This window comes from Mauremys reevesii, linkage group 4 (genome assembly GCF_016161935.1).
Source record: "Mauremys reevesii isolate NIE-2019 linkage group 4, ASM1616193v1, whole genome shotgun sequence".
Classification (NCBI taxonomy): Eukaryota; Metazoa; Chordata; order Testudines; family Geoemydidae; genus Mauremys; species Mauremys reevesii.
The window spans coordinates 16106397-16133341 of record NC_052626.1 but is presented as its reverse complement, the minus strand read 5'-3'; the positions used below and the strand labels follow the sequence as shown (position 1 = coordinate 16133341).

The following is a 26945-nucleotide window of genomic DNA, read 5'->3' as shown; positions in this document are numbered from 1 at the left end:
TGGTGCACCCACTGTGGTAACTGATAGTGGCAGCAGCTTCCCAATGCCCATTCTTTAATGATTCTTGAAAGGTGGGGTTCCCATTCATACACACAGCAGGTATGTTTTTATATATATCTCTCCCATAGGCTATTCCGCACCCGCCTGGGTTTATGCATAGGCTGCTGTCCCCCTAGTGTGGGAGAAAAGCAGGAATAGGTATGGAGTTGTGGTGCATGGAAGGTGCACAGCTCATTTAAACATACATTGTGGGACTGGTTTGTTTTGATTCTGTGTAGCAGACCAAGATAGTTAGCGAGGTACAGAAGGCCACAGACAATTTCTGCTGTTATTTGCTCTAAGTTGCTCTGCTTCAAGCTAATTTTGAGTAGTCTGTTTGTATTTTGGGTCCTGACCACACTGTATTTGACCAGATAAATACATTCCCAAAAGGAAACTTTGTTGCACAGGTTATTTATTCTCACAATCAAAATAAAGCAAGGGGAATTGAAGCATTATATCTGAATTTTCAGATATTTTAAGTGACTGATTTTTAATTGACTGATTTTTCTGTTTGTGCTAATTTTTGGTTACCCTGGAGCTTTAATACCAAACACATAGGCCTGTGGCAGCAGTACCCACATTAACACATGCTAATAAACTGCAATTAAACACAAGCCTTGTTAGAAAGGTGCTACTATTATTTCCCAAACCATTATAGATCAGGCCCAATGCTGTTACTTGGGGCTAGTCTACAAGGCTTTGCTGATACAGCTATAACTGTATAGCTATACTGGCAGAGCCCCCTGGTGGAGTTCCACCTTATTCCGAGAAATTGAGATCTTTTGGCTGTATACGTAAATCTCCTCCCCAAATGACAAACTATATCAGTAAAAGGACTCGTTGGCTGCTATAGCTGCACCTACATCGTTTTTTTTTTTTTGCCAGCACGGCTATGTCAGTGAGGGGTGGGGATTTTTTCACATACGCATTCTGACAAAACTTTGAAGTGTGGCAGGGCCGCCCAGAGGATTCAGGGGGCCTGGGGCAAAGCAATTTCGGGGGCCCCTTCCATAAAAAAAATTGCAATACTACATTCTCGTGGGGGCCCCTATGGGGCCCAGGGCAAATTGCCCCACTTGCTCCCCCCTACGGGCAGACCTGGGAAAAATAAACCTTCCGCATCTCAGCATAAACCCAGTTTTGAGAAAACTTCTTTACACAAGGTATCACTGGTTCTCAGCATCAGCTAGTGCTAAAAGGCACTAAAGCTCATTAAAAGGGTTGGACAAATATTTTCCATCAAAACTTTTTTTGGATCGAAAACTAGGGGTTTTTAAAAAGCAGAAAAAAATCATGGACAATGTCTGCTTTCCATCAAAATTTGTTGTGTTTTTTTTAATTGAAAAGCTGAAATTAGTCTGCCAAAACCTGAACATGGTTTGAGGTTTCAGAAGTGTGTGGCCAAATATTTGCTGCTTGCTGTGTTTGATTGTTTAAAGAAACAATAAAAAAATTCTGCTTAAAAAAATTCAAAACTTTTGAACCACCTCAGCTTGTGACCAAACGCCTGAGCCCATCCAGTCAGTGATTTTTCCAGGTTTCTGATACTCTGCTGGCTTCCTTGACTCATATCCATAACTTTGCATTCATTTAGGTTAGAACATAAGAACAGCCATATTGGGTCAAACCAAAGGTCCATCCAGCCCAGTATCTGACTACCGACAATGGCCAATGCCAAGTGCCCCAGAGGGAGTGAACCTAACAGGTAATGATCAAGTGATCTCTCTCCTGCCATCCATCATCACCCTCTGACAGAGGCTAGGGACACCATTCCTACCCATCCTGGCTAATAGCCATTAATGGACTTAATCTCCATGCATTTATCTGTTTCCTAGAGACTGGCTCCATGGGGTCCCTCACAGACTGGAGACGGTTACTGTGGGTTTGTCTTTAGTATAGCTTATGTACATACTCCACGAACTGAGCATTTGAGCTTGTTCCAGAATCTGGGATGAGCCTATGTTGTGAAAACTGAAATTCTCAAAATAGCACATGCATGTGAATGGACACAGGGTGCTAAAATTAAATTAACCCAGGGGTTCTCAAACTGGAGGTCGGGACCCCTCAGGGGGTCACGAGGTTATTACTGGGGGTCGCGAGCTGTCAGCCTCCACCTCAAACCCTGCTTTGCCTCCAGCATTTATAATAGCGTTAAATATATAAAAAAGTGTTTTCAATTTATAAGGAGGGGGTCGCACTCAGATGTTTGCTATGTGAAAGGGGTCACCAGGCTGAAAGTTTGAGAACCACTGAATTAACCCCTCTGAAGCCTCAGGGAATGCAGGGGAGGAGGGGTCTCCCATGGTAGGATATTGCTCTTCTCATGTGATCCCTCCCCCAGTGGCTAATTTTAAATGAAGCTCCCCTCCCCTGACATGAATCTCCCTATGGCACTGAAATTAAATATCGATTATAATTTGGCATTTGGGAAGTGAAAGGGATGGTAGCCCTAATGGAAAAGCTAACAGCTTGGCTCTTCTGCAAGCCTCAAACTGCTGAATGAGCTTTAGGGTAGGGAAGGCTGTGCCTCCCAAACAGCCTGGCCCTGCCCCCTATCTGACCCCCACCCACTTCCTGCCCCCCCTGACTACCCCCCTCAGAATCCCCGACCCATCCTGCTCCTTGTCCCCTCACTGTCCCCAGAAACCCCACCCCTCCTCCCTGTCCCCTGACTGCCCCAACCCCTATCCCCGAGTCCTAACAGACCCCCGGAACGCCCACAATCCAACCCCCCCGGTCCCTGTCCCCTGACCACCCTCCCTGTGCCCTGACTGTCCCCAAGACTCCCTGCCTCAGCGCGTCCCTGAACAGCTGCAGTGTGCCTCCGGCGGGCCTCCTGAGATTCGCCCCGCTCAGAGCCATGTGGTCAGGGGGCGGGGCTGCAAGCTCCAGCAGGGCCTGAGTTCCCTCGGCTCAGCCCGGAGCTCGCAGCCCCGCCCCCTTACCACGCGGCTCTGAGTGGGGCGGAGCTCAGGAGGCCCACCGGAGGCACGCTGCAGCGCTGTCCGGGACGCTGCTTGATGCGCTGAGGCTCCAGGAGAGGGGCAGAGGCGGGAGCCTCGGCCGTTCTCTTGGGGGCCCCTACAGAGCCAGGGGCAAATTGCCCCACTTGCCCCCGCCCGCCCCGGGCAGCCCTGAAGTGTGGACCTGGTTGTGCTGCAGACTAGTGCCAGAGCTACACTACAAAGTGAATTTGTTTTGTTAACAGAACATTACAGGTGCACTCAAATGTCGGGATATGTCAGAATTAAGGCTGCCAGCATAACCTTAACTGGCTACTTGTGTAAATGCATTCCAATTCAGTCCCGGATTGAGTCATGCTACTTTAAGTATGTCTACACTTAAAAAGCTAGTGTAGACACACACTACAGCAACAGAGGGTTTTTTTTCCATTGTTGTAGTTAATCCACCTCCCTGAGAGGCAGTAGTTAGGTCGATGGAAGAACTAGATGGATGGATTTTTTTATACCCCTGAGATTAGCTATGCTAATGTAAGTTTTCAGTGCAGACCAGCCCATAATGTCTCATACAAAGTTTTTTACAATTTTAGCAGCACATACATAGGAAAATAAAGCTGTACAAATGTCTGAGGGAAACAAGAGGGAGTATCATCTCTCTGGAATTATTCAACTCTAGGCCCTTCCACAGGTTTGGGGGCTCTATCTTTGGAGGGGGGGGGATCATTTTGTTCTACCCGTCAGTTTTGAAGTAGATTTAACTCTGATAACCACTTCTACTTGTGGTAGGAAGAAGGAGGAAATGGAAGGTGCCTGTTGCAGTGTTGCCAACTCTTGTAATTTTATCATTGGTTTCTTAAACCACTAGGTCCCAGATTCATGTGAAAGTGAAAATTTCATATATAAAATCTCATGAGTTTTAAGCCAATCTCATTATTTGTCGAGCCTGATTCATGATTTTTGAACACTTGGGGTTGGCAATACTGATGTTGCAACAACTGTAGCAATGTGGCTCCATTGAAAGCACTCTGCCCTGAAGCTGAGGAGACAGGTAAGGGAGCTCAAAGGAAGTGCAGACACCCTTTGCTTCCAGTAGATTCCTACAATCCAAACAGATCTCTAGGGAGTTGGGAATTTGGGGACAGAACCTTCTCATTTCATCTGAGGGGCCTTATGCCAATTATAGAATCTTGTGAATTTTCTTTATTCACCTCCTGCTGCATAATATCTACAACTAAATTCTTATTCAGCACTTACTCAGGCAAAACTCTCATAGATGTCAATGGCTAATTAGCTGGCATAAAAGCGGAGTGAAGGCACCAGGACTGGACATAGTTATCAAAGTTCTTTCATGAACTGCAAGAACTAGCTCTTTTCTCCCACAGGAAATGCTAAAAGCAGCATTGTTTTTGTGGTTGTATCTGCATGAAGACCTTCTGGTGTAGTATTTTAAAAGAAATTAACAAAGGATGAAGGCTTCTTGTTTCCCCCTTAAAGATGAGAATGAAGAATTAAAATGAGTAAAGAAATCAATCCTACTGAGACAGGCCCATGTTTTTAAAGTGACCACTAATTGTGTGTATTTAATTTGATGCACTTCGGTGCTGATTATCAGAAGTGCCTCCATTGACTTCAGATAGAGTTGAGGGTGCTCAACACTTTTGAAATTCAGGCCCTTGTGACCCATTTGAGGACAAGTTGGACACTCCAAATAAATGGACAGTTGAAAACCTGTGCCTTAGGTGATCAGCTAGTGATTTCTCATTCCATGAATGTATGGCATTTTTCTTAAATACACTCATGTAAAACACCCTAATATAGTTACAGTTCCCAATATTCATAAAGAATGCACACAAAAAAAGTATTCCTGCTGGGAACAGTCTCACTGAAAATATAATGCACAATATTGTTTCACTACTAGTTCTTGAGAAAATATTGAGTTATTTGTAGACAAAAATAACATGAAGAAAGGCAGATTCCAGCAACATTTCCACTGAATGCTGGCACCAGTTCACTCAAGCCTATGAAAAGCAGCAAAGGCTATTCATTTCAATGCTGAATATTTTTGTCAGGATGAATCCATTCCTGAATCATGCTCTCTCTTTCTCTGTTACAAATTAAGATTTTTTTCTTTTTGGAAAAGAAAGTTCACAATACATTTCAGAGTCATGGCAGTGACTCTATAGATAAGACTGGAGAAGACATTTAATTTATAACGTCTATTTTCACATTTTTCTAACCTCTTCCTCCTCAAAATCCTTTTGCACTGAAATTTCTCAAGAATAGTTAGCAGAAAGATTACTTTTTTTGAAGTTGGAAGAAAATCAGGAAAGTAATTTAGTCACTAAGAACAGAAAGAGCTTTTAAACAATGTGTTCCTAATTTTTAAAAATTAGCTTTTAACTTAAAGCCAGCTTATTTTAAAAATTCAAAATAGCCATGTGCTTCATCCTGTGGGGCCACATGTCTTGAAAACAACTGGGTTAGAATTAAGAAAGTTAGAAAAGTTTTGATTCTTAACCCCTATTAGATAAGCGAGCCCCTATTTTGCAACTAACAGATATGAAGCCGCTACTGCATAGATCTTCTTAACTTCCATAAGGTATTTATCCCCTCTGAGCCTCAACAGTTATGCCATCAGAGCTGTAGGGGATGAAAACCTCCCCTTCCCACTGAGTGAATGTGTGTGTGTTGGTGGGGGGGATGCTAGCCAGCATATATCGAGAACAAAAAAGGCTCCCCAGACCATATCTGAAGGGTAAGTTGATCAGAGAAAGGGATTATATACAGGTCTCTCTGACTTTATGTAGATCTGGTGGCTTTTCCCCATATCAAGAGAGAGTGGGTATGTGTACAGATATAGAGAGTTGTTAATCATGAGTATGAGTCAGATCCATGTGTAAGAACCATTTCTGTCAGGTCTTTAAATTAATAGCTTAGCTGCAAGGAAACCTTTAAAAACAAGTTCTTAAAAATGTGAAACTGCCTGTGCAGTACCAAAACTACAGCTGGCTTAACAGCATTTGTTCTATTTAAAAGCTCATTCCAGATCATTACAAACTCCCTGTTTAGCTCTAAGTCCTGAGAGCAGAGATGTGGTTGCCAGTAAAATGTTTTTCAAAGCTGCAGCCCACACCACTGCCAGGATGTGGAAAGCAGCAGCAGGAGAACAGCAAGAAATCACTGGACATAGGAATAACAAAGCACCCGAAGATACAGGGGTGGGAGAGGCAGAGAATCAAGAGAGGCTCATTTCTCTTTGGAAAAAGAATTAACTATTAGTATTTTCTAAAACATGGTCCTACATGTATATAGCGCCTTTTATCTGCAAAGATCCCAAGCAATTTACAGAATTACATATATACAATCTAAACGTGCATAGGATTCCAGTTAGTATTGGAAGTGGATACAGAGAAACTATGGCGAGAAGAATAAAACGACAAGTGTGATAAACAGAACTCTACATCAAGGATTTCTGCTCCTCCTTCACTGTCTTTCAAGTAACAATGAGATTTCCAGGGATGTGTTTTTATTTTACTGAAAGTGTTTCAACATTCTTTAGTACTGTATTTGCTTTCTGAGCATCTGTCTCTTTCATGGGGTATTTTTTAAAACACTACATACCACTGTGGGGGAGCAGGAACATGGTAATTTTGTATTTACTGCATCCATATCATCGTGTTCTCTGAAGAACATTCCACTGCCCTTAGACAGCATTATTAAATGGTCTGCACACTCTTGTTTAGCTCCCTTTCACCCACTCCGTTGTCTCATTGGCACGATTTCAATCTTTTTCTTTTCTCTTGCCATCCTAATCTACTCTATCAGCCACTCCAGGCCTTTCTTTTAACTTTCTCATGTTCTTATACCTGCTTTCATGTATCACGACAACAGTGTTTCTCCCCATCTCTCCCACAGCCCAGTTAGTACTCCTTGATTTGTCCTTACTGCCTTTGATTTGTTCACAGGAACTCTTGATTCTTTTCATTCCCTCTTGGACCTTTCCAACCATTCTGTGCCTCTTTGCCTGATCCTCTCTGAACTTCTCCATGATGCTCCAATTCACTCTCCTGGATCACAAAGTGAGCATTATTTCGAGTGCACATACTTGTAAACTCAGGAATTCTGGTTCTTCCACTGCCCACGCTGGTAAAAGCTGGGAGTGCATCAAATCATCCTCCAGCAAACTCCTCCGGTTGAAAGAGAGTTGTTGGACGGCTTTAGAGAGAACTGAAGACAGACCTCACTGAGAAGGGAAAGGTCACTACAACACAGCCTACAATGGGAAAACAGGTATTCTGGGGAATCGCTGAAAAAACATAGTATGTACAATAGGACAATTCAATTCACAACTTAAAACCTCCTCTGCCATTGTGGCCCATCCACACTAGGTATCAAACTGTGTTTGCTGACTGTATAAAACATGGTTTTAACAGGTTCAGGCTAACACATATCAAACATGGCTCCTGACCCAATGCAGAGGGGTCTCTGAATCACTTTTTTAGCTATTCAGTGTATTCTGGGACAACTGGTTAGCTATTGTGTTTCATCCTCTAAATTTTCCGGGCCATTTTCAGTCCTCTGGCCCAGTGCAATCTTTTATCTAAGCTTTGCTGTGCCACAACAGCCCACCCAGCATAAAAGTCTGTTTTATACTTAGTACACAAAGAGCAATAAGAGTTTGGTGCCACAGTGAGTTAGTAATCCAGGGTGACAGCTCTCCCAGCCAAGTTGAGTCACACTCACTCTCTGTTCCTTCAAGCATCTATGGGACATTTTATCCACTCCCTCTCCTTTGGGATTTTTTGCCCTCCACTTCCCACTACGCTATTCTAATTTGGTCTGCGCTCCTGTGCTGTTCTAATCTTTGCCTGGCATCCCCCACAACATTCCAAATCTCTCAGCGCACCCCATGCCACAATTCTCTTCTTTCAACTCGGCTGCACACACAAGTTCTCTCTTAGTGCCCTGGGCTGCTCTATCAGCTCCATTGGAGTTCATATATCAAGAGGTAACTCCAATGTCTGAGAATTTGTAGGTAACCTAAACATTTTATAAAAATATTGCCATTACAACGTCTCACTGGTCAGTAATTATTTTTCAAACACCATTCTACTAGCTACTTTGAAATTTCGTTTTCCAATGTACAAGTTGGCTGCTTCTCTCACCCCCTGACAACCAATCACTGACACAAAAAACAACATTTAAACCAGCCAACCTGGTTGTTCTCTGGACTGATATGTTAAGTTTCAGATCAATGTAGATTGGGATGGAAGTATTATAAATCTCTGGGAAAAAAACCCCAAATCTTTGGAATAATGGAAACACTAGCATGCATTAATGTTAGGGGTGCTGTTCAGTGCCACTGTCATTGACTTCTGTGGGATTTGGGGGTATAAAAGAAATGCAGGATTAAGTTGTTACAGTACTTTTTGCATGTGAAATGCTGAAGCCCCAATGCTATAACTGGATCCATGTGCTCAGGTCTGATAGCAGGTCCAGGACCCAAGTTTTCCTTTTCCTTTAGTGTATAAGGCTCCAGCTTGAAAGACATTCACATTAGGTTTGTTTACAAACCTAAAACTCACTTATAATATATAATATATATATAAAGAATATAAAACCAGAAATTTGATACAGTATCTGAAAATACTCATTTGATTAAGTAGCTATATGTAATTTTTAGGTGAACTTTATCCATTTATTTATATATTCTGACATTCTGTTTTATGAGCTATACATTAATCAGTCTGAAAAATGGCAAGGTTTCAAAACTTAGCCCTGGCAATTATACTCTAGCTAGAGCACTGGACTGAGACTCAGGAGACCTAGATTCTATTCCCAGCTCCGCCACAGGCCTACTAGGCGACCTTTGGCAAGTCACGTCCTCGCTCTGTGCCTCAGTTTCCCCGTATGTAAAATGGTGAAATGGCACTGACTTTCTTTGTGAAACACTTTGAAATCTGCTGATGAAAAGTACTATATAAGAAGTAGGTGGTGTTAATTGTTTTTTCAAATGCTCTTTGTTCACCACTGCTTATCACAGATTTCATCATTAACAACCATGCAATTAGAATTTGTTTATACAGCTGGTGTCTAAGATTCCAGCCCAGACCCATAGTTGTACTTTCAAAGACCAAGTTGCCTCAGCTGACATGCAGTGGTTTTTTACTGCATTAAAATAAAACAGATAAGCTTTATATGTTAGGGTTTCACTAGATTCAAAGAGGTCTGTATGTGAGAAGCTTCTGAAAGGGCATAAAACATCTTTGCTGCACTTATTAAGAAAGCTCAGCAGTCTCTTCACACTCAACAGTCAGATTCCGTTGTGATGAGCAGGTTATAAATACTCAGGCAGATACAGATAGGCAACTGAAGGGAAGCATTACTGCATCGGAAGTGCCCGTTTCAATTCTGCTAGAATATCGAGCATGGAAAATGGCTGTTCAGATGGGAATTCTTTGACTCTATATACTGTAGTCTTAATTCTCTATTTCTTCCTTTGTCCATATCATTGCAGTCTTCCATGGTTTTACTTAGCCTATCCAACCTGACCAGCATGCCTGGGGACGCGAATCTCAATAAAAATGCTAAGAATCTGAATACTCGGACAGCTAGCATTGTGCTGACTGTAGAGTCACAAAGCAAATAATTATTCCTTGGCATCAGTTTTCATTTTTTAAATTGATTTTGATATTAGGAATGATTATGCTCTTGCATATTAATGGCTACATGATCTAAAATTTCACATGAAGAAACAACACTTGCAAATACTGAAGCACTCATCAGGTGGACATGAAACTAAGAATTGTTTAATAGAAGTCAGTTAAGGGGTAACATTTGTGCTTTTACTCTACAGTTTAAAAATAATGACTTGTATCATATCTACTTAGTAAAACAAAATTAAAAACAGAAATTGCTAGTAGGCAACAGTGAAAATGTAATAATTAAACACTTGATGCTTTTAAAAGATATATACTTAATGACCCTACAACAAAGACACCTATGATTAAGAGGGTCTTTAAACAAAAGACTTATTTTCAGCAATCATTCAATTTTTGTCTGCTATATTGTATGCCTTGCTTTGGTGTTCCCACTGCTGTCAACTTAATGCTTGTTTTACAGTATGTTTATGCTTATGTTCTTTTCAAATGCTTGGCATTATAGTGAGATCTCATATCTTTTCTCAAATTAAATTTTGCTCCACATACTCCACATGTATACAGATGAACATCCATGTGCTGCTCCAGTTGTTCGTTATTTGGGAATATCTGAAAACAGACCTGGCATATAGTCTCTCCAGCTGATAAATGAGATATCATATGCCGTACATGGTCATGTTTTCTGAAGTTTCCTTGATCACAAATGGAACAGACATACCTGGCCATGCCTTTGTGCATATCATTGTGGAGCCGCAGCTGACGTTCTCTTAAAAACTGCTTCCCACATGTCTGACAAACAAACTGTTTTTCCTTGGTATGAACAGTATAATGTTCCCGTAAGTGACAACGCTGATAAAATCCTTTCCCACAAAGATTGCAGAAATGCTTGCGTCTGTGATCTCTTTCATTCTCTTCAATAATAGCATTCTTAAACAGATCTTGCTCTAGGCAGTTTGACATATGTTCAACAACTAGAGTTTCAGTTTCAAAACGCTGACCACAATTAGGACATCGGAAAGGACAGGCAGAATGCTTATATAACTGTTTGTTTGGAAGACTGTTCATTTGGAAGTGACTGTCCCTGAAGTCCTCCAATATCTCTGCAAACATCATATCCCTTATTTCAGACTGTTCCTCGGGATTCTCTTCTAAGTCCATTTTTTCCTCAGCATTTCTTATACCATTCATTGTCAGATCCTGGGGTTCTCCACATGTCTGTGCATGATCCTGTAACTGTCTACCCTTGACCAATATTTGGCCACATTTGCCACAAGCACATATATTTTCTATGTGTTTAGATAAATAATGAGCGGATAGATCTTCCTCTGTAATTGTTAGCCCACACAGTTCACAGGGAGCATTCTCTGCATCTTCCTGCACTGGGGGGGCTTTCCTGTTAAGATGCCTTGTGTTTTTTAAACACTTTCTTGCATTCTCATCTATAGACAACCGGGGTTTTAGAGTTTTTCGAGAACGTCTCTTTTCATTGATCTTTTCTGCGACATAATATCTGTAAAGTGGCTCTTCCTGTTCATCATCTAATTCATCATTGTCAGTAGATTCATTACAGTCTTTATCTGTCACTTTAATAATGTTAAAATCTTTCAGTTCATCTTCCGGGTTGTCCTCTGGTTCCATCTTGATGATAATCCTTTTCCTCTCAGTGGCTCTACTTCCTTCTTCACCTGATGTCTCAGATGCAACTATACTACTTTTTCTGCTTGTTATATTTGACACTGGAGATGAAGAGTCATCAGCTGCTTGACTGGTATCCCCTTTATAGTTCTCTGTTTGTGCAGACAGTATTTTAGAAGTAGAGTCTTTTTCACTAAAGTCAATTTTTTCAATACCATAAAATCTGGTATTTTGGAATGAATGCCTATTAGTGCATGTTAACACATGCTCATCCAGTAACTTTTCACAGCTAAAACTAAACCCACAGCTGTCACAGGTAAAGCTTCTTCCAAAGCGGCGTGAATGTGACACACGATCTTTTGTGTTAGAGAATTTGGCCATGGTGCTTTTTTTGCAAACATCGAACAGTTGTTCAGGGAAACTGCCCAGCTGCAAAGCTTCTTCATCCGGCTCTTTGTTATGGGATGTGTTTACAGTTGAACTTGGTGGCTCCGTACACCACCTGTTTACTTCACTGCCATTTCTAGTAAGTGTGTCTTCATACATTCTCACACCAAATATCATTTTACTATTCTGTGTACTAGAAGCAGAAGATGAACACTTTAAATTACAGGAGTCTGTATCTTGTATATCCTCTAAACATTCAGGCACATTATATAACTGTAGATAGTTCATCGCCACTTTAAATTGATCAAAGTTGGTAGGGGCAGTCATAATTTTTCCTAAATACATAAACTGTAGTATGAGATCAAAGCATTCAGCACTGATCTTCATGTTGCTGAGATTCAGCTGGGCTGTGGGGTGTTGGTGGTTCATAAAAAACATCCTAAAGTAAGAGCTGCAGGCAGCTAGGACCGCTTTGTGTGCTTGAAAATAAATATCATCAATAGCAATGCAGCAGTCACAGAGAAAACCCCACTCTCTTTGGTTGTTCAGCTGCTGAAGGACATATGTGCTGTGGCTGGTACTTGCCATCTTGTATTCTGATTACAGTCCTGTGGAAAAAAAGAAAAAGAAAAGAAATATTTAGTTATAAGCACAGAAAATAAGAGGGAGCTCATTTTAATACAGAGGACAATTGTTAAGAACTGCAATTTGGGTGCAACATTTTTATATTCTTACTATTTTTATAATCTGATTGGAAAGGTCTTCCTGGAGACAAATATTTACTAAAGAAAATCCAGTAAACTGGTGCCAAGAAAAATAAAAATATCCACTATTCCAGTCTCCCTCTTCTGGATTTTCAGTACCAGTTAACTAATAAACTTTACTGCCACACCTGTACTGATTTCAACAATACTGCTGCTAGTACGCAAATCAGGAAATAAACCAAGAAATATGGCCAAGATTTTCAAACACAACTAAGATTTTGGGTGCCCAACTTGAGATACTTTAAAGGGGCCTGGTTTTCAGAAAGTGCTGAGCATTCATCCTGTGAAAATCAGAGTCCTTTAATGTGTCTCAAGTTGGACAACTGTGACATAGGCTGGTTTGGTGATGCTGCTGCATTGTCATTGAGGAAACATAAGTTTAATTACTATTCTTTCCTTCCTAGGCTATCCGGAAGCTGGGAGCACCATGGAAACAATATGTGCAATCCTTAAAGAGGAGGAAATGTTCCACACTGCCCCATAACATCCCCTATGGCCATTTAAAGAGCAGCATTTATGGATCACTAACATTACCCAGGCCTTGGCTGGAAGTTGGATGGCAGCAGTAGCAGAGCTTATTATTATTTATCACGGCACCCAGGAGCTCCAGTCATGGACCAAGACCCCATTGTGCTAGGGGCTGCACAAATACAGAACAAAAAAGCCCCTGTAGGAACAGAGAGAGACTCCTGATGAGTGGGTCAGGGACAAGGAAGATTTCCCTCTCCAAACTGAAAGCTGAACAGGAAGTGAATACCCTGACATGCTACTCCAAGATCTGATTAGCAAAGTGACACCAATTATAGAAGCTTCTTTTTTGTTTTTACATTACACTGAAAAGTAAAGAAGTTGTTCTGCACTAGTTAATATACTGTGACACTTTGGTGGCAACAGATTCAGTTATTTTACTTCCCAAACAGAATCTTTTACTTCATTGAAATGAAGAGGTACAATCTAAGCAACAACATTTCGAAGCATTTAGATAACTTTGGATGTTTTTGTGAACAAAACCAAAGCAAAAAGCAACAACCCAAGATTGTGAATTTAAAAAAGTAATCACAAAATACATTTCATATGCCCAGTCATGCTAGAACAATTATTTTAGTGAGGGTGCTAAACGCGGAAACCACGTATTTGGGTTGTTATTGCTACTTCAAGCCAGGCGATGCAGCAGCATCCCTACTTCCAGCACCTATGCATAGGACTCTAAATGAGGTGCATTTGACCTGAGGTTACTTTGTACATTAAGTCTCATGTGATAATATGTTGAATTACCATTTAAATCCTAACAGTAACTGAAGGTTTACTAATAATTTCAGTTCAAACTACATAGTATGTGTTTAAAATATAACTTATAGGAAGATGTGGTCATAAAATGGATGCTAACATTTCAGGTGTGATAAGGCATGAGGACAGCTATGAACCACCATCTGTACCAGAGAAGTCTGTTCAGATCAGATATACATTATCAGCTGGCCTTATTACAACTTGAAAAGTGGCAAATTCAAATTTGTAATTAAAAAAATCCCACTTATTCTTCTATTTAAAAAGACATTTTGTAAAGTTTACTAGTTGAAAACCGCTCTGTAACAAGGTAACCCTATGGCAAAAAAAGTGGTTATGAAGTATTGGGGGCCTGATACGTGCCCATTGAAAATACTCACACTGACTTCAACAGGCATTGGAGTGAGGTAGAAAAGATGTATTCCTTTAGGTTTCTCTTTTCCTTGGGAGAAGTAGGAATAAAGGATATTGCCTCTTTTGAAAGGGGAACTCTGAGAGATAACTGTCAATAAAACCTAAAATTCTTCAGCCCTTGAGCTGGGATATGCAGAAGAGGACAGACTGGTAAGGCATATCTCCTGAAGCCTCTAAAGGAATTAGCCCGACAGTGGGCTGATGCTGATAACAGGTAAAATGCTCAGATACTATAATGATAGCGGGCAGACAAGTACTTAGGGAACGCTTACATTAACATTTTAGTGTTACTAATGGCATCTTACTAATTCAAATCCATTCTTAACGCACTCTTTTTCTTCCAAGCTCGACAGTAACCTGTCATATGTATTTTATGTGTCGGCAGTGCCTGAATATTGGACCTTCAGTGCAGAAATAATTATAGGAAGAGCTGGTGGCACCACCTATATTAAAGTTGTCTGACATTTCCATTATAAGACCCTGTTTTCTGTTGCTTATAATTTGGCCAAACTAACTATTATGCTGAAATTTTCCATGCCAGGGGTCTGCCTCAAGCTGATTTTAGGGGGAGTAGTGGAATATCAGCCAAAATGGTTCCATCATTTCTGACAACGAGGCTAGGGAAAAATACACCATTTTGCCCATGTTAAAAAATTCTGCTGATCTTTTCTTTGAAAAGGTTCAGCTACCCTCTTTGGAGTTGAGACTTCAAATTTGGCAGGGAGATGGCAAAATGCACATCCCTGACACAAAGGCTAGCTCATGAAAATCTATGCAAATCTGGCCAAACTATAAGCCTTGGAAAAATCACAGTTCACACAAGCTCAATAGAAGTGTTTCTGATTTTACCAGCTAAAATCTCCAGATTCTGTCCTCACTGAGCATGCTCGAGCCTCTCACAGATCCTAGTGCTGACCAGAGCATGCACGTGCTATCCCCACAGAACAAGTGAGCATGCTCTAGAGCAGTGGTCCCCAACCTTTTCGTCTGGCAGGTGCCAGACAAAGGACCACTGCGGCAGTGGAGCACCTGCCGAATTTCGGCAGCGACGCCTCTCGATGACGCCGCTTGCCGTCGACAAGCAACGTCATCGAGAGGTGTCCCCGCCGAAATTCGGGCGCAATGCCTCTCGATGACACCACTTGTTGGCGACAAGCGTCGTCAGCGAGAGGCGTCCCTGCCGAAATGCCGCTGAAATTCGGTGGCATTTTGGCAGGTGCTCTCCCGCGGTCCAGGACGCGGGCACCATGGCGCCCGCAGGCACCACGTTGGGGACCACTGCTCTAGAGGCTCACTAACCGTATGACTATACTGCAATTAAAAACCCGCGTGGGCCTGTACCATGTGACTCGAGCTTGCAGGGCTCAGGCTAAGCGGCTGTTTAATTGCAGTGTAGACGTTCGGGCTTGGGCTGGAGCCTGGGCTCTAGGTCCCTGGGAGTGAGAGGGTCCCAGAGCTTGGGCTTCAAATGTCTACACCACAGTTAAGCAGCCCCGCAAGCCCAAGTCAATGGGTTTTTAAACTGCGGTGTAGACATCCCTTAAACTCCTCCTGTAATGGCTACACCAGGCCGGGGTGAAGCTGAGCACAGGAACCAAGCTCAGGGAGCCTGTCTCTCCAGTGCTCTCAGAGACCCCCAGCTGGCACCCAGGCAGCCTGGAGAAAGAATGTCTGATTCAAATCCAGAGGAGACAAGAGCTGAACCAGGGAAGGGAAAGGAGATTGGGACAAGGAGGATGATGAGACTGAGAGGAGAAACTGGGACTGGCTGGGCAAGGGGGCCGGGACTGGGAGCCAGTGAGGAAAATGGAGAAGAGGGAAAGACAACAGGAAAACAGTAAGTGGGGGGTGGGCACCAAGATTAGACAGGGAACTGTGAGGTGGGGGGAGACTGGGACTGGAAACCATTAGGACGATGGGGAGACAGATCCGACAAGGAGCCGTGGTTCAGGGGAAGAACTGGGACTGGCTGGGCAAAGAGACTGGGGCAAGTTGTCAGGCAGGGTGGGTGCAGACTGAGACTGGATGGGGAGCCCAAGAATTGGGAGTAGGATGACACCCAGGGGTGGAAGGAGAGAGATCAGACAAGGTGCCAGGAAGGGAGAATGAGGACTGGCTGGGCAAGGAGTTGAGGTGGAAGGGGGACTAGTTGGGCAGGGAGAAAGGAACAGGGAAACAGCAAGGTGTGGGGCAGAGGCAGGCTGGACAGGGTGGAGGGGACAGGGAGAGAGTGTCAAACTTTGGGGGTAATGGGCAGAAGAGTCTGGGCCCATCAGCACAATTTCCTCCAGAGTCTGAAGTGGAGCCCAAGTTTCCTGCTGTCAACAGATATCTGAAAGCCATGGGCAAAGTGTGTCATCCCCCTGTGGTGCTGATCCATGTATAGGATTACAACCTACGACTGCTATCAGTAACTCAGTTAGCTCAAGTGGCAGAGGTCTGTATGGTGGAAAGGTTCCAACCCTGCTGATGACCCATATGCCACATGATAGAATTTGTTATTTTCAGTTTGCTTTTTAAAAAACCTATGAAATTACACATGCCAAAAAAACAAAACAACCCCTAGGTTAAAAGAACATTAAAGTTGCATAGTCAAGTACTCAAAATTTAGGAAAGCCCAGAATTAAGATTGCTTGTGCAACCTTATTTCAGCCCTCTTGTCCATGTGCACTGTGATACAGTCTTTAATTATATAATCTCAAACTATTTTTTTCCATGTGACCCTGCCTCAAGATGTGGATCTGCTCTGGATATCAAACAGGGTTGTATACTGAAAGGAGCTATACCTATCTCATAGAGCTGGAAGGGACCTTGAAAGGTCATTGAGTCTAGTCCCCTGCCTTCACAGCAGGACCAAGTACTGGTCAATGACAGATTTTTGCCCCAGATCCCTAAGTGGCCCCCTCAAGGATTAAACTCACAACCCTGGGTTTAGCAGGCCAATGCTCAAACCACTGAGCTGTCCCTCCCCCCACCACAAAGGGAAATGTTGTCTGTAGGATCCTTGCTTCATTAGTTGGAAAGTGTGTGTTATAAATTAAATGAGGCAGGGAATTGCAGGAAGAAAAAGGATAGTCCCATGGTTAAGGGAGTTGAATGCTGCCCTGGGAAACTCAATTCTATCCCTGCCTCTGTCATAGAGTTCCTATGCGATGCTAAGCAAGTCACATCACAGGTGGTCACTAATTGTGCGTTCCTCCTTTTCTGGGTGCCCAACATAATATCCAGGGAAAGTGCAGCGCCCTCACAGCTGCCACTGAACTCGGTGGGAGATGTGCTTTGAACATGTAAGTGCTGTATAATGTTATGTGCTCTGAAAAATTAGGCCCTAGTCTTTACAAACTGGATTCCCAAAATTAGTGAATATTTTTAACTCAATCTTTGTGCCTCAGCACCCCTCACCTTACTGGGCTGTTGTGAAGATTAATTAATGTTTATGAAGCACTCAGATACAACAGTGATGTGCCACAGAAAAAACGTGAGGGAAATTAGTAATTCTGTCTTCAGTGCGGGCTTAGGGGCACACACTGAAAACAAGGAGAAAACAAACATTGACTCGTGGTTCAGTGAGCACTATCCATCCTGTGCACTGAACGAGGCAGGGGTACATGGAAAAAAATAGTATGTGATCATATGTTTAAAGTCTGTATCTTAATACACATGCACAAGGAGGAATGGATTAAGATTCACTGGCAACCTTAATTCTGGCATTTCCTAACCTTTGAGTGCTTGACTTTGCATCTTAATAACATTATTGTAACTTAGTTTTTTGTGTGTAATAGTAATTCAGCTGCACTGTCTGAGTTATTGTTAGGGTTACCATCCCTCCAGGATTGTCCTGGAGTCTCCAGGAACTAAATTCTTTAATTAAAGATTCTGTCATGTGATGAAACCTCCAGGAATACATCCAGCCAAAATGGGCAACCAGAGTTATTGCAGATTACAAAATCACTTGGACAGAGAATGTCATCATCTCTGTTTGCAGTGTCAGGCACATTGTCTTCAACAAATAATTTTCTATTTGATATTCAGTAAAAAAGACACATTAAAAAATTATTCTTTGGACTTGTGCACGCATGGGGACAAAGCACCACCACTGCCACAAGTTCCTATAGCATTTTCAAGTTGAAGATAAAGTGACTATATAAATATATCTATAAAGACATTTCTAGTGTAATTTCTGATCAGGTAAGTTCACTGTAATTTTAAATTTACAATCATCACAGTACTCTCATTTTACCTTTCTGCTTTTTACTTTGACACTGCCAGACACTATTCAATTCCCATTTTTCTCCCATTAGAATTTTCCCTTTTATTTTGAATTGATATTTACAGATATAATGTTATGTCAGTATCTACTGTTAATGTGGCATATATAAAAACAAAACAAGCTATACAGCTACATCAAATATCTGCATAGGTCAAAAGCCTTCTAACTGAAAAGAGTAAGTACCCAGTATAACTGCATGCTTTGCTATGGCACAGATTTTAAAAAGTTTTTAAACTAAAGAGATAAAAAGTTCCTAAAACTTTTTTTATTTTAAAATGTAGAAACCTTGGCAAAGTTCCTGTTGAAATTTGTATACGTTTTCTAAAAAAAAAAAAAAGTACCACAGACTTCAGGATTTAGGAGCATTTGGGCCCCTAAAATTAGTAGGTGGTTTTCAGAACCCAGCATTTTCACTGCTGAGAAGGCAAAAATGGAAATCTCACAGACTTAGCTGCTGGCAGCTTTTCTGTGGAAACCAAGATCAGATGGGACAAAATGAAATAAATGAAAACTCTGAATTTAGTACTAATGGAAAGTGATATACCGAAAACCCAGAAGAATCAAGTTTCCTATGTATCCACAAAACAGATCGATATACCAACGGCCGTGACAATGCATATTTTCCCACACCACTCCGCCACCATATCTCAACGCTGACCTCAGGGATAACTTCTACAGAGAGGATATTTTAGACCAGGAGTTCTCAAACTGGGGGTAGGAGCCCCTCAGGGGGTTGCGAGGTTATTACATGGGGGGTTGCGAGCCAGCTTCCACCCCAAACCCTGCTTCGCATCCAGCATTTATAATGGTGTAAAATATATAAAAATGTTTTTATTAATTTATAAGGGGGGTCATGATCAGAGGCTCGCTGTGTGAAAGGGGTCACCAGTACAAAAGTCTGAGAACCAGTTTTAGACGCTGTGCCCCTTGAGGGTGACATTCACTTTGGTGTGGAATACCAGTGCATTAAAGACACATGGGGAATCTACCTATGTGTGGCAGGCACAAGAGCTGAGCAAGTGGTCACCACACCCCCTTGCATGCCGGGCCACATGGTAGAAAAAACAAATAGAGGATGTGAAGTACCCTCTAGAGATCTACACAATAAGCTCAATTACTTGGGCTATCCGTGAGGATGCCTGCCAACAGGAGTGCTAGTTGTGATGTTGTTTTCTGTGATGTGGACAGCTGTTCATTAAGAGCTGTACTAAGACTATCAATTATTTGAAAATAGGCTATGGACAGCTTTTAGACCACAACTGATTTCAACTGCTACCTAGACTGGATCTGAACCAGTGAAAGAGAGAAAAGATTCTAAAAATCACCAAACTGCCAATCATTTAAGCCTTCAATCCCACATCAGTATTAAGATCTCTTCTGATGATACAGCATCCCTTTCCACATATAAGGGAAATAGCAGCTGAAATCTGACTCTCAGTTGATGGCTGAAAGCATCAAAGATACAGGCATGTTATATATTCACAATACGAGCACAGTGCATTAAAGACATTAAAGAGTTAAGGACATAAGGTTTGATCTAAAGCCCTGAAATCTTGCCATTGACTTCAAAAGGCTTTGGCTCAGGTCCATAGAGAGTAAATGCCTAACGGAGAGCTGACACAGTGGTAAGCTGACTTCTCAGCCGCAATGGATTTTTGTGGAAATTCCTAGTTACCGTTACTTAACTGATATAATTTACTCTACTCTTGCACAAATATGTTCTGTATTAGGCAATGTATTAACAACCATGAATTTTATATATTGCAGAAAACAAACTAGCAGGAAAAAACCCTGACACGAAATTTAGCACAAAATATTTTTTAAAATAAGCCTTTATATTCAGAGTTCTTCTAGTACCCTGACTTATGCCCTCAAGATGCACGTACAGTAAACTACTTCAGTGGATTCTCCATCTCCTAATGTCTTCAAATCAAGCCTAGCTGCCTTTCTGGAAGTTACGCTTCAGTCAAACACAAATGATTAGACTTAACACAGGGATAGATGGGTAAAATGTAATGGCCTCTGATATACAGAAGGACAGACTAGAACAGGGGTTCTCAAACTTCATTGCACCACAATCCCCTTCTGACAACAAAAAATATTACACTGAAGTCTGAGCCCACCTGAGCTCCGCTGCCCTGGGTCAGGAGGTCAAGGCCAAAGCCCAAGGGCTTCAGCCTAGGGTGACCAGATGTCCAGATTTTATAGGGACAGTCCCAATTTTTGGGTCTTTTTCTTATATAGGCTCCTATTAACCCCCACCCCCGTCCCGATTTTTCACATTTGCTGTCTGGTCATCTACTTCAGCCCCAAGCAGGAGGCCTGTAACCTGACCCCTGCCGCCCAGGGCGGAAGCCATTGGGCTTGGGCCCCAGGTGACGGGGCTCGGACTTCAGCCCCGGGCCCCAGGAAGTCTAAGCCAGCCCTGGCAACTCCATTAAAATTGGGTTGCAGCCCACTTTGGAGTCCCGACCCACAATTTGAGAACCGCTGGACTAGATGATCAAATGACGTCTTCTGGGCTTAAACTGTATGGATCTATGAATCTACATGTAAATTTCTGGTGTAAATAAAATAATTAAAATCTGAATTAAGTGAATTAAGTATGTTATGGTATATATTGAAGTGTATAGGTAATGCTAGGTGGTGTTACAGATATTCATACAATAATATTTTTTATTCATAGTTGAGGACATGAGCAATCACAGGGAGACATTCATCCTGAGGACAGAAATGATCTCCATGCAAGTTACTTATCAGCCGTTGTGCCCTCATACTGCATCTGCACTCACAGCCATGCCTACCCACTCAAGTATCTGCCATGGACACCATTTTAAAAATGGACTTGCAGAATTCCCTTGTGAACTACTGTGATAAAGCAGAACTTGAAACATTTGCCAGAAGACTAAGAGTGAAATCCGTACACTACTGCAGTCAATAGGAATTTTGCCATTGACTTCAAGGGGGCCAGGATTTCACCCTAAATCTACTGGCCAGTACAAAAAATGTGTCCTTGTTTTCTACCCATATAAACAAGTGAAATCTACAGCAACCCTGGTGAGATGCCCAACCTCAACAGCTAAGAAAGAGAGTCCTGGGATTCTTCTTGGGGTGCAGTTCAGGAGTCCTGTTCTGGGTACGGTTGCTAACTTTATGACTGCAGAAAACCATACACTCTCGCTCTGCCCCCACTCACTCCCCCTCATTCTGTTGCTCGCTCTCCCCCACCCTTGCTCACTCACTCATTTTCACCGGGCTGGGGCAGCGGGTCGGGGTGCGGGAGGGTGAGAGCTTGGCTGGGGGTGCAGGCTCTGGTATGGGACTGGGGATGAGGGGTCTGGGATGCAAGAGGGGGTTCAGGCTCTGGGAGGGAGTTTGGGTTCAGGAGGGGGCTCAGGGCTGGGACAGGGGGTTGAGGTGCGGGAGGGCATGTGGGCTCCGGGAGGGAGTCTGGGTGAGGGAGGGGGCTCTGGGCTGGGGCAGCATCTGATTTCTCTCTGAATGAGGACATCAACCACTAGCTTGAAAGGACTGTAACCACTCTCTGCTTTTTAGAATATTGACTCCATTTTATAGGAAACCTACAACTACTCAACTGGAAAAAACTGGACGATACAGCCAGATGATACATCTTGTGCTTTGTCCATCTCTGGACGTCTCCTTTAACAACAGCCAGCATTTGTCCATTTCTTTGGATAATGCTGCAGGTGCAGCATTAACTTCCATGACCATGTAACGGTGGCTAGGTTGGGATTCCATCACCAACAGCAAAGGTAGCAGACAAGGGACTGTAAACCAGGGCCGGCTTTAGGAAGTCCGGGGCCCAATTCGAACAGTTTCGACGGGGACCTGGCAGGGATGACTATATTAAAAAAAAATGTAAAAAACCACATGGGGCTTGTACTCACCGGGCGGTGCTGCGAGTCTTCAGCAGCACTTCGGCGGCAGGTCTTTCACTCGCTCCAGGTCTTCGGTGGCACTGAAGGACCTGCCGCCAAAGTGCCACTGAAGACCCGGAGCGCTGCTGGATGAGTAAAAATTAAAAAGGCGCCTCTAGCCAGGGAAGAGATTCTCACTGGGCGCGGGGCCCGATTTGGGCGAATTGGCCTAAAGCCGGCCCTGCTGTAAACCAATCCTTATTGTCCCTGCCTCAAAAGTCACTTCTCTCTGCCAGAGAATTTTCTGTTTTCACCTTCACCCACGAAAATAGCTCAGACACATCGTGAAACCCCAAAGGACCTGGTCAGATCTGTCTGGAACCGAGGGCACTTATGATTCAAGGCTTTCACAGAGGGAGGAAGGTCGCAAGGCACCTCTTAGCAGGGCAGGCTTCAAACTCTTTATGGGCAGGCCGGCGGGCCCACCTACACAGCATGGCAGCGTCCGAAAGGCCTCGCCCCCCGCACGGGGCAGCGGCACCGGGCACAAGGAGGCTAAACAGTGAGGATCAGTGACTGTCACTGCTCTGAAAGGGGCCCGGGTCCGGATTCCCCTGTGCGCTCAGGCGGCCCTCGCGGAAGCTTTAGGCCCAGGGGGGTTTGCTGCGGGTGGCGCCTTGTTGTTCGTTTATTTTCTTCCCACGAGCGGCTGGTGCCCGCTGGCTGACTCGGGCAGGGGCCAGGCCGCGTGCCGCTCACGGCTCCGGGCAGGAAGGACCCCATGGCGGCTAGAGGTGCCCCCGGCAGTGCTAGTCCCACCTCCCCCATCCCTGGGGGGGGCACCACACAGCAGCCCGCGCCCCCGTCACTTCCCACCTCCCGCCGATGGAGGAGCTGCTGCTGCGAGCGGGCGCCAGCCGCTTGGCGCACGCCGGCTCCTCCGCACGCCTGCCGGAGCCCCTTCCCCCGAGCCCGGGCCCTGCGCGGCCCCCCGGCCCAGCCGCGGCTGCCCTGCCCGCCGGCCGCCACGCAGCCTGCCCCGGCCGTGCAGCGGGCGCCGCGCCCCGGCCCGGGGCCGCTCCCGCCGCGCGGCCCGGCCCGGCCCGGCCCCGGGCAGTTGTCCCGCCACGCCTGGCGGGGCCCGCACCCCACTTACCCGCCGCGCGGCCAGCGGGGTCCGGGGGCTCCGCGCGGGACCGAAGCGGCGGCCGAGGAAGTCGGAGCCACCCGCGCTGCTCCCTCTGCTGCTGCAACAAAGGACTTCCGCCCCGCCGCGCCTGCTGCTGCCGCCGCTCGGCTCCTCCGCGACCGCACGGAGCCGGACCCCTCCCCCCGCGGCGGCCAGCGGTCCCGGCCCTGCTGCTGCTGCTGCTGCAGCCGCGGCCAATGCATGGCGGGCGGCCCCTGGCTTCCCAAATGCCGCCTCCTCCCAGATCCACCCTGTCCTGCCCGCACGGGGGGGTCACCCCCATCACCCCACATCCACCCTGTCCTGCCCCCCGGGGGGGTCACCCCCATCCTCCCCACATCCACCCTGTCCTGCCGCCCCGGGGGGGGGTCACCCCCCACATCCACCCGGTCCTGCCGGCACGGGGGGGGGTCACCCCCATCCGCCCCACATCCACCCTGTGCTGCCCCCCCGGGGGGTCACCCCCATCCCCCGCGCATCCACCCTCTGCTGCCCGCATGGGGGGGTCACCCCCATCCTCCCCACATCCACCCTGTCCTGCACGCACGGGGGGGTCACCCCCATCACCCCACATCCACCCTGTCCTGCCCGCACGGGGGGGGTCACCCCATTCCCCATCCCCTGTCCTGTCACCCCCACATCCACCCTGTCCTGCCCCGGGGTCACCCCATCACCCCACATCCACCCTGTCCTGCCCGCACGGGGGGTCAGCCCCATCACCCCCACATCCACCCTGTTCTGCCTGCACGGAGGGGTCATCCCCATCACCCCACCTCCCCCCTGTCCTGCCCCCCGGGGGGGGGTGTCACCCCCCACATCCACCCTGTCCTGCCCCCCGGGGGGTCACCCCCATCCCCCCCACATCCACCCTGTCCTGCCCGCACGGGGGGGTCACCCCCCACATCCACCCTGTCCTGCCCGCATGGGGGGGTCACCCCCCACATCCACCCTGTCCTGCCCGCACGGGGGGGTCACCCCCATCACCCCACATCCACCCTGTCCTGCCCCCCCGGGGGGGTGTCACCTCCCACATCCACCCTGTCCTGCACGCACGGGGGGGGTCACCCCATCCTGCCAACATCCACCCTGTCCTGCCCGCACGGGGGGGTCACCCCCCACATCCACCCTGTCCTGCCCGTATGGGAGGGAGTCACCCCCATCCCCCCCACATCCTCCCTGTCCTGCCCACATGGGGGGGGTCACCCCCATCCCCCCCACATCCTCCCTGTCCTGCCCACATGGGGGGGGGTCACTCCCCACATCCACCCTGTCCTGCCCACACAGGGGGGGTCACCCCCTTGCCCCCCACCTCTACCCTGTCCTGCCTGCACAGGAGAGTCACCCCATCCCCCCCCGTCCTGCCCACATGGGGGGTCACCCACATCGCCCCCACCTCTACCCTGTCCTGCCCACACTTGAGGGTCACCCCCCTCCCCCTCCCACATCCACCCTGTCCTGCCCGCACGGGGGGGTCACCCCTATCCCCCATCAGACCCCACCCTGTCCTGCCTGCATGGGAGGGTCACCCTCATCTCCCACCCTGTCCTGCCTGCATGGGAGTGTACCCCAATCCCCCTACCAGATCCCACCCTATCCTACCTGCACTTGAGGCTCCCTCCCTCCCAACTCCACCCCACTCACCCCTAACTGGAGGCTCCTCTCCAAATCCCTCCCCACTCTCCTGTGCTGTGTGCTCACCCCCACTTCCAAATCTCACTCCATCCCTCCTGCACTGGAAGCTCTCCTCCCCACACAAAATCCATCCCCCCCTCTGCTAGAGGCTCACCCCCCCACACCCCAATCTCATATGCTGGATGATCAATCTCCCTCTTTCCATCGTCTCATCTGCATTCATCCTAGCTCGTGGTGGTGGAGGTTTTTCTCACCCTCACACAAGTGTTTCCCCCCATCTTCCCTTTGCAGGGGGCTCACTTGCTCATCTACTCTGTGTAGGAGTCCCGTTTCCGCATTCCACCCTATCCCTTTCTGGAAGCTCATCACCCCCTTACTCTTTCCCCACACCTCCTACACTTGAGGCTGATTTCCAGCTTGCCCCTCACCCCCTGTGATGGAGGCCTCCTCCCTCCTATCCCACACCCCATTTTATCACCTATGCTGGAGGCTCTTACCATACTGCGTCCCTTCCCCAGATCTAAGGGCTTGATTCTGTACTGGAACATTGTTCTTCCTGTCTCCTTGTGCTAGATGTACATTTCCCATCTTAGACTCGCGGGGTGGAGTGTTACTGTCCCAAGCTCTACTCCTTGAGATGCCAAAATCAGCCAGGGAGTAGCACAAGAATTGCCATGCTGGAACAGACTTATGGTCCATCTAGCCCAGTACGCTGTCTCTGACAGTGGCCTTTGGGGATAAGATCCCCACAGCAGGTAGATGTGGGTTAACATGCCCCAAAGACTAGGTCTCAGTTTGATCTCTAATAGGTAGAGATTGGTTCAGCACCTGAAATATGAGGTTTATATCCCGTCTACTCTTGCTATCCATATAAATGTCCAATCCCTTTTTGAATGTTAAAGTTTTGGCCTCAGTGATTTCCTTTGGCAATAAGTTCTACAGTTGAATTAAGCATCGTGAGAAAAAGTATTTCCTTTTATTGGTTTTGAATTTCCCACCTCATAATTTAATTTAGTTTCCCCTTGTTCTTGTGTTATGAGAAGGGAGAACAGAAGTTCCTGATCTATGCCAGGCATTATTTTAGATACTTTTATCACGTTCCCGCTTACTCATCTCTAAGCTGAACAATCCCAAACTTTTAAATCTTTCTTCATGTAACAGTTTTTCCAGGCCCTTGATCATTCTTGCTGTCCTTCTCTGTCTTCCTCTAGTTCTGCACTCTCGTATTTCAGATGGGATGATGAGTATTGCACACAATATTCCAGATGAGGCTGCACCACTGATTTATACAAAGTAGTCATATTCTCCATATTCACCATCCCATTCATTATGGAACTTAACAGTTTGTTTTGTTTTGACTGCAGCTACATGCCGAGCAGAGATGTTCATTGACCTGTCTACTATGACATCTTTCTTGAGTTAATACAGTGAATTTAGAATCCTGTAAAGTGTATGAGTAGTTTAAATTTTACCCTTTAATAGGTGCTGCTTTGCATTTATCAACATTGGCTATTAGCCAGGATGGGCAGGGATGGTGTCCCTAGCCTCTGTTTGCCAGAAGCTGGGAATGGGCAACGGGGGATGGATCACTTGATTATTACATTCTGTTCATTCCCTCTGGGGCACCTGGCATTGGTCACTGTCAGAAGACAGGGCACTGGGCTAGATGGACCTTTGGTCTGACCCAGTGTGGCCATTCTTATGAAACATTGAATTTCATTTAACTTCATGTTGCCCATTTACCTAGCATATTTAAGTCTCTGAAGTTCCTCAGTCTCCTCTGGTCCTGATTAACCTAAATAACTTTGTCATCTGTCAGTGTTGCTGCCCC

At 45.6% G+C, this 26945-nt stretch overlaps 1 protein-coding gene and 1 long non-coding RNA gene across 5 annotated transcripts in view; one reads left to right on the top strand and one right to left on the bottom strand.

Annotated features, from left to right (window-relative positions):
- The window catches only part of LOC120404154, a 30880-nt gene extending 9613 nt beyond the window's left edge, over positions 1 to 21267 (top strand). Inside the window, exon 4 of the long non-coding RNA XR_005597831.1 lies at positions 21102 to 21267. This is a non-coding gene — a long non-coding RNA (uncharacterized LOC120404154). The remainder of the gene's footprint in view (positions 1 to 21101) is intronic.
- Positions 9796 to 23611, bottom strand: ZBTB1 (zinc finger and BTB domain containing 1). Of its 4 annotated transcripts, none has more exons than XM_039536162.1 (2): positions 23450 to 23611; positions 9796 to 12291 (listed from the first exon to the last, which is right to left on the bottom strand). In XM_039536162.1, exon 2 carries the CDS (start codon positions 12269 to 12271, stop codon positions 10136 to 10138), a length of 2136 nt encoding a protein of 711 aa, XP_039392096.1. In that variant the 5' UTR covers positions 12272 to 12291; positions 23450 to 23611; the 3' UTR covers positions 9796 to 10135. The 4 variants fall into 4 exon arrangements, with proteins under 4 accessions (XP_039392096.1, XP_039392098.1, XP_039392097.1 ...); XM_039536164.1 differs by lacking the exon at positions 23450 to 23611 and adding an exon at positions 22655 to 23085; XM_039536163.1 differs by lacking the exon at positions 23450 to 23611 and adding an exon at positions 22729 to 23085.
- Positions 23612 to 26945: the final 3334 nt, after the last annotated feature.

Bases quoted from the DNA above. Each gene is read 5' to 3' on its own strand.
- ZBTB1 (XM_039536162.1), bottom strand. From the start codon at position 12,271: ATGGCAAGTACCAGCCACAGCACATATGTCCTTCAGCAGCTGAACAAC.